Source organism: Zingiber officinale, chromosome 6B (assembly GCF_018446385.1).
Source record: "Zingiber officinale cultivar Zhangliang chromosome 6B, Zo_v1.1, whole genome shotgun sequence".
Classification (NCBI taxonomy): Eukaryota; Viridiplantae; Streptophyta; class Magnoliopsida; order Zingiberales; family Zingiberaceae; genus Zingiber; species Zingiber officinale.
Window position 1 is genome coordinate 94,129,539 of NC_055996.1, and position 11,442 is coordinate 94,140,980.

Sequence of the window (11,442 nt, forward strand, 5' to 3'; positions counted from 1 at the left end):
CTTTTAATTTTATCAAAATACTTTCTAAAAATTCGTGCCAATTAGAAAAAGAAAATGCTAAGTTAAAATTAAACTTAGAAAATTCATGTCCCTTAGAAATGTATGATAATTTGAAATTAGAAAATGATAAATTGAAAATTCAAGTCAAAAGTTTGAAGAATGACCATGCATGCTTGAATTTAAATAATTCTAGAAAGTATGATAGACGAAACTAGTATATTAGACATCACTAGGGGCAAATTAGGAATATTCTTAAAAATTATGTACCTCCAAATTTTTAATTAACCCAGTAGGTAGGAACTTATATTGGGTTCCAAAAACATACTTAGAGTAAAATTCTTTTTTAAATGGTTGAATACTAGAAAGAAAATTAAATATTAATTTCTTTAAAAGGCTTTGTTTAAAAAAGTGGTTGTTTCTCCAATATCCAAGAAGATCTAGTGTCTCGTCATAGTCTGGAAGCATATTATTGAAACAAATATTTAATTAACTAACTATTAAAATGATTTACTGTTATAATCTGTTAACAAGTTAGAATTGTTTTTGAAAAAATGTTTTTTTTTTGTTAACTCTTTTATTTTTTTAAATACAAAGTGTCATTCTGTTTACTATTTTATTAAGTACCCCTCAAAATTAATTTCAAAAGATTCTAACTTCTTATGTTATTTTTCCTATTTTTGGATGTAATCAAAGAGGAAGGAATAGGTACAAGTTTAGGGGGAGTTGGGAGTTTTTAAAATAATTTTTTACAATGTTATACGTATTTCTTTACAATACAATGTTATACGTATTTCTTTACAATACTTATTGCAATTTATTTGCTATTACCCTAACTTAAACTTGGGTTGATGCACATCAAAAAAAGGGAGATTGTTGGACCCAGGATATTTTTGATATGATCAACTAAGTTAAAGTTAGGTCCTGTTGTGTTTGACCTTTTTGTCTAAGTGTGCAGGAGCTTAGGAACACAAGAAGTCGAGCGGAAAACGTAGCTAGCCAGAAGGATGACACGGGAAGGGAATCGACGGGTTTGGTGCATCTGAGGGACGAGGTGCCGCGGAAGAGTACACCGGTAGACGAGAAGGACGTGCACGACATTCTGAGGGACGAGAAGTCAGAGCAGAAGCCTGCTCGAGGAGAAGGCCAGAAAATGGGTCCTGATGAGCCCTATTTCGGATGGTCGCGATCACCCAGGCGATCGGAGCAGCAGAAGAGCGAAATGAGGCTGGAATTGCTAATGGAGGCGCCTTCAAAGTGAATTGAAGGCGCCTTCCATGGGACTGGAAACTGGAAGGCGTCTTCGATGAACAGTACGAAGGCGCCTTCTAGCCCTATGGAAGGTGCCTTCGACCAGGTTAATTTTATCGTTGTCAAAGGATAAAGCTTTGTCCTTTTGCGCTTCACTGAAGGCGCCTTCCACCCACGGATAGAGTTTTTCAGGAGTTATAAAAAGATCCCTGGAGATTAGAAATGGACAACAACTCCTGTATTCTTTTCCTAGCAATAGTATGAGCAATTAATGAGTATAAGAGACTTCTCCGCCTTCACCGAAGGAGAGTGTTAGAGCTTTCTTTGTCCTTGGATTAACAACCAAATAAATTCTGCGCTTCTTTCTTTATTTTCTTATTGTTTATTTTAAGTATACTATTATAGTTAATCTGAGTTGAACGGATAAGGAAAATGTTTATTTTACTTTTTGACAGATAAACTCAACCCTTTCTTGTCGGCCCTAACTGGTCCAACAAAAATTAATTAAATGAAATTCGAATTCCTCCATTATATAAAAAGCCAAGAATATCTATTTAATTTTTTTTAAAAAAAACTTCACATGTGTTTTTTTAAGAAAAATAGGCAATCTCTTAATGTTTCTTGCAATATTGTTAGAAAAGCATATCTGTCAACATTTTAAATGACAAAATTAGATTAGAAAAAAATTACGATGAATTTTATAAATAAAAAATATTATATTTATGTTAGTCAATCAATGATTTACATAAATCATAAAAACAGGAGCAGTCTTTATAAAGGCTCTCTAGTGTACATGTTAGTTTAGGAATTTAAAAAAAATTAATAAATCAGAATTTATAAGATTCTAATATAAAATTTTCAGTCTTATAAAAATTAAAATTTTTTATTTTAACAAATAAAAATTTAGAGTGGTAGAATATAACAATTTATTGCACACTTATTTCCATAAGATATTTTCTCCCTCTGTTTTTGGATAGCTTGAATAGGAATATAATCGAATGTATTTAAGTTTAAATTATTTATAATCGAACTGAGTTCGAGTTTTATTTAACGAATATATTGATATCTCACGAGTTTATTCGAATTTTTATCGAACATAAACAAACTTAATAAATTTAAATTTAAATATTCATTAAAAACTAAATTATATATTTAGAGAAAATTATAATATTCTTATTAAAAATTATAATTATTCTAATAATTTATTTATTTATTTTATAAGAAGTATAAAATCTATAAATTTAATATCGAAACTATTTTTTTATTTAAAAATTGATTCATGAACTTAAAAATTGATTCACGAGCTAACGAGCCGAATATCGTGAAGTTTGAACTTTATTTATTTATCTTAACGAATCCCATTAAACGAGCTTAAACAAACTTTTATCAAATCAAACTTCGAATAGCTCATGAATAATTTGATTCATTTACACTCATACGCTTAAACACTTACGTCATATAACTTAAAATTTTATGACACTAACATTTAGATTTTCTAAATTCAAAATTTATGATAAAGATTCAGGAAAATTATATTTAGCAAATAAAAGGGAGAAATATTTTCATTTTGCTCAAAGAAGGCAAAATGCAATAAATGATTTCACTAGTGGCAGTGAAGGGCTAGTAGACAATTGTCTATAAAAACTGAGTGGGTTGGGGCGAGTGAGCAGATGAATCGAGCGGCCGAGGTGAGCCCAGCACTTCAAACATGCCTAACGATGATTAGCCGATGATACCGACAGACAGACAATCCAGTCTAGGAACCATTCAGTCCAAATAAGCTGAGCAATTCAAATGGATTCGGAGGTCCAAATAGATCAAAACAATTTATGAAGCCAAGCAATCCATGAAAGACTAGCCCACCCGGTCAAATGTGGTTCAATTGATTTGGTCATGCTGATCACTCTAGGTAGGTTGAATGAGTTAACTGAATTAGTTTCTTGAGGTATTACTCTCCTTTAACAAAGACTAGGTGCACATGGATGGAGCCCCGACCCCACGGATCATCCGAGATGATAAATGGTGATATGCTTATCACATGAGATCATGAGATCGAACTGCAGGACTGTCGGGACATAAATCCACAGACCCTATGCAACTCAACTCACCACCACTTGCCCTCTCGGCTCCCATGATTTACCTCCCTCGCGATGACCTGGGGTCGGATGCGACAGGAGCGCTGGGACGAGCGATTTCGCCTTTTGCAACATGCCACACATGGATGGAGTCCTCAATCCACAAACAGAATTGTCAAGCTAACTATCATCGCTAGTTGCTAGTAGATAGTACTCCAAATTAAAAAAGAAACAGTACCAACATACTTCCAACGCTAAATAAACGCATGAGAAAACAAAGTCAACCGTAGCAAAAGAATATCAAATGACCTTTCAGGATGATCAGGCATAGAGGGTTTATGGAGGTTAAACTTTCATTTCTAGCAATGGAAAAAAAAAATTGATTCCCCAAATATTTCCTGAGCTCTGAATTGCAGAATCCGGCTGAGACGCTCATGCATCGTCATTGCCAACTGATTTAAATAAAATAAATTAGTATCCCGAGTTAAATGATAATATATCAAGCTTAGAAATAAAGATTGGATAAAAATTATCTAAATTGAACAAGCTCTGGAATGACCAACAGCAAGATGCAAGTCTCAACTATTTGGAACCATGTACAAGGATCTTGTCTTGCCATCAAGCCCTATTAAGATCCTATAATTAACTATAAATGTGCAAAATCAGAGTCTGTTACTAGACAAATATATCTTAGCATTCATCTTGTTTAGTTGAAGTACTATCATCGTCAGAAGCATTTATATATTTTTTTTCAGAAGAAAAGATTGATTCGCATCATCCTTATCAGTTGCTTGTATGCTACATTCCTATTAGAATGGATACTGTCCGCCGTAACATTTCCATCCTCCATACAAAGGTACTAGGTTAGTCTGTCACATACAACCAAGCATTTAAATTCATTCAGGTAAGATTATGCTTATGGCAAACACAACAAAAACCTTTCACCACAAGTTCATTTATCAATTCACCAGAATTGATAACAAAAATTGTGACCAAATAAACTATAATAAAAAAAGATGTAACAATTTCAGTATTGTGACATCGTACATGATGAAACAATCTTGGCTGCAGCTAGCTTTGCTATATATGGTTATTGTAACCACCAATACCCCATCCCCACCCACAACCACACACAACATAAGCTGACCTATATTTGAAGCCAAACATAAAGAATATGTTTATCTGCAATAGGATGACTTATATGTTGATAAGAAATCAAAACAATATGCAATTTTTCCAAACCACATTCCACAGTGAAAGATTTTGTCAAAAATCTATTAGCAAACCAATCATGAAGAATAATCAACCTAAATTATGTCAAACAAAAGTTAAAATGGATGTTATTAAACTTCAAAATCCAAAATAGATTTGAATAACTAACTACATGGATATGATGCAGGCAGCATAAAATTTGAGTGTCCCACCTGTTTATTGTGGAGAACAGAAAATTTTGCAAGATTCCACCTAACGATTATCACACGTCATCACAAGCAGCTGGTTGAATGACATAAAATCAGTGCACTATTTCTTTATTTATTTGTTTCGTGCATCATGTATTTAAATTGCAGAAATAAAAGTGTCATCTAATATAATTATGAGGCAACAACACAAATTCCATATTGTTTTTTGAGTGCTAAAATTGATGAAAAACAATAACTTGATAGTGACAACTTTTATGCATATAATATACCATGTGGTATTCAAAAGGTGTGCTAGTGCACAAAAGTAGACGAGAGCTCTATGAGGTGCACCCTAGATGACTAACTTCCACCATTAATTAGTATGCAGTAGTATAATTCAAATGTAATAGATACTTATTTTATGCTAATCACCTTTTGATATGTGGCCTTCATCTAGTTTCATCTTGTCCTACAAAAAGGAAAAGGAGAAAAAGATATGCCCTTGCATCAATAGTAAAACAAAAAAAAACAGGAAACCAAATCAAAGTTTAATCATAATAAAAATGTATTCGTACTTCACCCTGTACCATCATATTCATAATGATAGCTAGAGCTATTTACAATTTAAACTAACAATAACCAAGCTACAGGACAGACTTCAAAGAGTCCAAATGATGCAATTTTCCAAAACTCTAGGCTAGAATTACATACTAATGCAAATATCAGTAGTATGATCAAGCAAGTAAACAGGTAAAAGAATCCTGAGCATTTGCCTACACCCAGAGACGGATCTTCATGAGGGCACTACTAGGCTATAGCCCAGCCCTCAAGAACCGCAACTTATTTTTATAAGGGGATCCAAAAGCAAATTTTTAATATGGAAGAAGTGTTTTTACGGATAAACCCTATTCTCTATTAACATATTTTTTCCTTTCTTTTTTCATAATTCTCTCTTCTGATTTTGTGATTTTGCGTATCTCTCTGACTCCTCTCTGACTCTGAGGACAGGGACAACCGACGAATCTCAAGTAACCCTTAATCTCTTTTTTGTTCTCTTTTCTTCTGTCCGGAACCTGCTGAGATTGCCTCCCACGGCACCATCACCTCCACCGGTGCGATCGAGTCGAACGACCACAGCCACAGCCGCCGACGTGACCACTGCTGCGGCTCCGTGTCCGCAGTTCCAACGGCAGCAGCCGCGATTCCGGGGGCCACAGTTCCTGCAATCGCAGCTCCTGTGGCCAACCGCGGTCGTGGCTCATGCAGCCTCTGCCTCCAGTTTTTTTTACTATATTGTTGGTTAAAACTAAATTAAATTATTACTGCACAGTTGAGCACTTGATTTTTTTCTTATATAGAAATTATTGTTCACACTCGAGGATTAAAACTGTGAACATTGAATTGTAACAGTTTTGTGCTTTGGACTTTAACCTCAGAAATGTGATAATTTTGTGCTTTCATCTATTTCGCTCCTTGATTGTTTAACATCAACTCTTTAGAGATTTGGTTATTTTTTTTAAATTATGTTGACTTTAGGGTTTTATTTTCGAATAAGATTGTAACTTACATTTTATCTCAAGATATTCCCACACAATTCATTGTACTTTGAGCACTACCTATTTGTTTGATTCTTATTTTATTATTTGTTTAGGGATATAATTTGAACTATTTCAAAATGGAACATTAATCTGCTACAAAGAAAGGAAAGACATTGATATCCTCTTTCTTTAATAAGAGAGATCATCAAACTAGTAAAAGCACTTCAATTTCTACCATCCCTACAATGCAACATCAATTTAATGAATGTCTTCCAATTCTCAATGTCCAAACTCCTACAATTTCCTCTCCTAGAGAGGACCAATAGTCATCCTCTACTTATATTGAACAAGACCCGGGAAAAAGAAAATAAATATGCGAATATCATTTTATATATAAGATGAGATAAGACATTCATATCTAAAGATGGAGTCTTATCAATCAAAGATGTTGGAGTATCCGAGTACAAAATTTAAAAGTCAGAATCGTCGGTTTCATAAAAGAACGGTTCCAGAAATTTCATTAGAGTATTCACATTCAACAAATAAGGCATATTGTTTCTATTGTTTTCTTTTACTAATGATGTTAACAAGGTTTAAAATTTCAACCCGTGCCGAGGTTTCGGTCCGAGACCGGAACGATACGGTTTCGGTATTGTATCGTGCTGTGCCGATACAGTTTCGGTAATTTTATTTAAACATTAAATCAGTAAAAAATATAAAATAATTAAAATATATATATAAGAATATAAATTTGATTTAATAGAATTTTTATAAAAAAATTTATTTTTTTTTAGAATTTTTAAAATTTTTAAAAATTTTAAAATAGTAAAAATAATTTCAGAATATTATTTAATAAAATTGATTATTTTTTTAAAAATTTAAATATATTTTTTATATTTTATTGGGATAATTTAATTAGGATTTAAAAAAGCCCCTTTAAAATATCACAATTAAATGTGAATTGTTTAATTTATTTAAATGGTAATTTTGCACAGTGCGTCCCTGCCCCACGACCCAGCGCCCGCGCCTCGCCACCGACGCCCAGTGGACGCCTCCGACGGCGGCGGAGGCGTCCGGCGACACCTCCGACAGCACCGGAGGAGTCCGGCGACGCTTCCGGCAGCGCCAGAAGCGTCCGTGACATTTTCGGCGTCGCTAGCAACGTCGCGTTGCTACTCCGACGCCCGTGACGCGCTTCAGGCGCTGCGAAGCTTCCGGCGACGATTTCTGGTGCGCGCGCGACTCCTCCTGGCGCGTGACGCACGACGCGACGAAATTGTCGCTCGTCTGGTGCCGGTTTCGGTGCGCAGGCGGAACGGTAAATTTCGCCCGTTCCGCCCAGCACGGAACGAAATTTTATTCACTGGATGTTAATTCATCTAATATCTCGGCACTGGTCAATGAAAAATTTGATAATTGGAGTAAACCAAGGAAAAACATATGCATTTTTTGTCCATTTAGTTTTGCTTTGTCGCATAATAAGTGTGAGAGAATGGTTGAAAACTTGATGAAGCCCAATCTAAAGAGGAAAAGAAGAAAAATCGTTTACATTTGAGAACCTCAACTGTAATTGTTCGCTGGCTACAACTTAAAAAAAAATATTGAACTAGGTAACACCAAACCTAGAGTGACTGTCCCGACTCCACAAAAGTTTTCCACCTACTACTAGGGTATCGAGAAGCACTCGCGGTGAGCCGACATCTCGTTGTTGCGCACCTTATTCGGAGGAAAAATCCTTGCAAATGCGCCGTACCTAGGGATCGAACCGCGGGTGCCTGGGTGACAATTTAGTGCCTTTTTGATGAATCAGAGCCTTGGGGTGCCTTTAGAGGTAATGATGATTCTTTATCTTTATCTAATCGTGGGAATTCTCTTAAATTAGTGAAGGTTTTTGCAAAAATGAGTACTGATGGAGTTGTACTTGAGAAGGCTCCAAAAAATGCTCAATATATCGCTACAAAAATACAAAAATATTTTACATATTATGGCTAATAGAGTACGCCATATGGTTCGTGCAGAAGTTGAAAATAAATGCTTTTGTATTCTTGTTGATGAAGTACGAGATATATTTAACGAGAGCAAATAGCCATTATCTTGAGATTTGTGAACGATCATGGGATTTCAGTAACACTACCTCATTGAATTTGAAAAAAGAGATATCAAATGTTCTTGTTCATCATGACCTTCAGGTTAAGAAAATCAAAAGCCAAGGATATGATGGTGCTAGCAATACATGTGGTGTATGGAATATACTTCAGACAATATTTCTCATAGATTGTCTGCATACTATGTCCATTGTTTTGCCCATCAATTACTAACATTAGTTTCTACAACTAAGGATGTCAGTGTTATTTGGGAATTCTTTTCCCATTTGGATAATATTGTCAATATTGTCACTTTTTTTACAAAGCGCATTGTTGAGTTATATATTGCACAAAGAAATGAAATTGAGCACACATTAGCAATTGGAGAATGTGATTATGGAAGTGGGGCCAATCAAATTGGTAATTTGCAATGAGCAGAGCTACTTATTGGAGTTTTCACTATGACTCAGTAAAAAGCTTGATAGGTATGTACATTGCAACTTGTAAAGTTTTTGAAATTCTTAGTGACCATTCTCCAAATGAAAGAGCTAAGGCTCAAGTTCAATGGATTTACAGAAGCATGACAAGCTTTGAATTTGTGTTCATTTTGCACGTGATGTATAAAATTATGAGAACGACATATACTCTTTGTCAAATTCTTCAAAGAAAATCCCAAGATATTTTGGCTGCTATTATATTTGCCTCTACTACCAAAACTATCCTTCAAGAACTTAGAGAATGCAGTGAGAATAATTTCTTCATGAAGTGAAAGTTTTCTGATCGAGAAATGAAATTGATATGTCTAACCTTAATTGTCCATATAAGATCAATCATTTCCTTCAAACTACAGTTGAGCATCATTACTACTTTGATGTTTTTAATGTAGTAATAGATTTCATCTGGATGGAGTTAAATACTCGATTCAATGAGTCATCAATGGAACTTCTTTCTCTTATTACAACTTTAGATCATAAAAATTCATTTGACTAAATTAACAGTAATGATATCTGCAAGCTTGCAACGAAATTTTATCCTGAAGATTTTACAGATCCAGACATTGTTGCTTTGGAGTATGAATTGGTACATTACAAACTTAATGTGATGAAGAATTTGAAGGTTTCTACACTTGTTGAGTAGTGTCAGCAATTGACCGAGAGTGGGCGGTCAAAGGCTTAAGTTATGTTGACTAGATTGATTCTTCTTATTTTGACATTACATGTTTCTACCACCACTAAGAGAGTCTTTGCAGCAATGAAGCATGTGAAGACGACACTTCGCAATAAAATGGAGGATGACTTTCTTAAGGATTGCTTGACACTCTTTATTGAACGAGATTTAACTAAGGATATCGATGTAGATTCTATATAGATGAATTTTATGTTTCAAAATCTCGTAAGGCACAACTTTGTTGATCAGTAGAATGTAAATGACTTGCTATCACTAATATGGAAGAAAAAAAAGAACGAAATAGAGATAATGAAAAGGAGACCATAAAAAGATCCTGTAGGTAGTATTGCATTATGAAGATGCTCGGACAAGCCATAGTACTGCATATGTCCACTTACAACATGGAATGCATTTATGAAACTGATATAGTTCTAAATGCTAGTTTTAAAATAAACTGCTGACGTGAAAGTTTGACCATTTAGGTGATTACTCATGTAACATTCAGTCCATTGTTAGGAAATCTTGAATGGCAATTATTTAATACTAATCCATGTGGTAGCCCAAAATCAGATGAAGTAATCCCTTGAGAATGCTCTGAGTCAAGACAGTAGAAGTCTCTAAGGCTATACCAAGACAAGTTCTTGAGATTTCATAAGCGTGTTCACCTCTTTCTTTTGATTACTCATACAGTCCAACTAAAAGCATCGAATTCCTCTAAAACTTAGCTTCTACGATTAAAGGATGGAAAACAAAACACAGTCACACTACAAAATGTATTGCTAAAATGGCTTAAAAATTGTATGATACAATCCAATGCTCAGCCCATATGCTCCACCAATAAATGACAAAAAAAAACAAAACAAAACAAAAAGGGAAGAATACAACAACATCGAAAAAACAGAATATAGAGTGTACCTTCACAGAACCCTCCATATCTCTTGCGAGAAACACTGAGCATCGATGTCATAAGCGCCGAAGCCGTTGCGCTGTGCATCGGCATCAACGATTCCAAGCAGAAGCTCGCCACGACAGCGGACCTGCCAAAATTTCCAAATTAGAACAAGAAAAAGAAGAAAAGAATTGAAATTCTGTAAATGGAGTGAAACTGCCCTCTACTTGCTCTGGTTGCTACCTGAGGTAACGAGCAGCGTCGGCGGGCCTCAAGTTGGGGGCATGCCTAAGCGTAGGGCGTGAAGCGGTTGTAGCCACAGCGATGACGCCGGATGCAGGGGTCCGGAGCGAAAGCGAGCGAAGGACCGACCTAGAGGCGGCGGCGGCGGCGGCGGCCATTGCGAATGGGTACTCGACTTGGGAGGCTGATTCGAGGGTTTACTAGGCAGTGGACTAGACTTACCCAAATGGACCGATTTTTCGTTCGTTTGGTTCATCAAAATTATTTCAGCGGCATTTTACTAACCGAGTGAGAAAATTTCAGTATTATCCTTTTAAGTATTTAACTTTTATAATTTTACAAATACGTATCACATTTTCATTATACCCTTTCTAATTATTATATAGATTTATATGCATGTAATTATATTATCAAATTCAGATACAAAGCATGGATAACATTTATAGGAATATATTGACTTTCTTAATTTTGAGTTCAATATATCAATTTTAAATAAAATTAATTGATATCTCTATACGGGTATCACTATAAAAATTTCCAGGATTACCGACGGAAATATCCGTCGATATTCCATCGCTAAAGGGTCTTACCGACAATTCCTGATGGGAAAAAAAATATGTTGTGAGAATATGCGTAGGAACCTATTTTCCCGACGGAAGTATAACTTCCGTCAGTAACGTACCGACGGAATTATAATTCTGTCGGTAAACCCCGCTGGATAGCTGTCGCCAAGTTTTCCGATGGAAATATAACTTCCGTTGTAGCCAGGGGGAATCTGCAGCGAAAAATACCGGGTTG

General features: G+C 35.2%; 1 protein-coding gene across 3 annotated transcripts; it reads right to left on the minus strand.

The window, feature by feature from the left end:
* Nucleotides 1–3,543: 3,543 nt before the first annotated feature.
* Nucleotides 3,544–10,887, minus strand: LOC121993222 (protein NUCLEAR FUSION DEFECTIVE 6, mitochondrial-like). Of its 3 annotated transcripts, none has more exons than XR_006115130.1 (4): nucleotides 10,645–10,887; nucleotides 10,428–10,549; nucleotides 4,748–4,817; nucleotides 3,544–3,775 (listed from the first exon to the last, which is right to left on the minus strand). XR_006115130.1 is itself a non-coding variant. In XM_042547929.1 (4 exons), exons 1-3 carry the CDS (start codon nucleotides 10,800–10,802, stop codon nucleotides 5,173–5,175), a joined length of 300 nt encoding a protein of 99 aa, XP_042403863.1. In that variant the 5' UTR covers nucleotides 10,803–10,887; the 3' UTR covers nucleotides 3,544–3,775; nucleotides 5,156–5,172. The 3 variants fall into 3 exon arrangements, 2 of the variants coding, with proteins under 2 accessions (XP_042403863.1, XP_042403864.1); XM_042547929.1 differs by lacking the exon at nucleotides 4,748–4,817 and adding an exon at nucleotides 5,156–5,192; XM_042547930.1 differs by lacking the exon at nucleotides 4,748–4,817.
* Nucleotides 10,888–11,442: the final 555 nt, after the last annotated feature.

Coding starts and splice junctions, on each gene's coding strand:
- LOC121993222 (XM_042547930.1), bottom strand. CDS start 10,802: ATGGCCGCCGCCGCCGCCGCCGCCTCTAGGTCGGTCCTTCGCTCGCTT. Junction 10,550..10,644: donor GACGCTGCTCGTTACCTCAG/GTAGCAACCAGA, acceptor AAATTTTGGCAG/GTCCGCTGTCGTGGCGAGCT. Junction 3,776..10,427: donor ATATGGAGGGTTCTGTGAAG/GTACACTCTATA, acceptor TATTTAAATCAG/TTGGCAATGACGATGCATGA.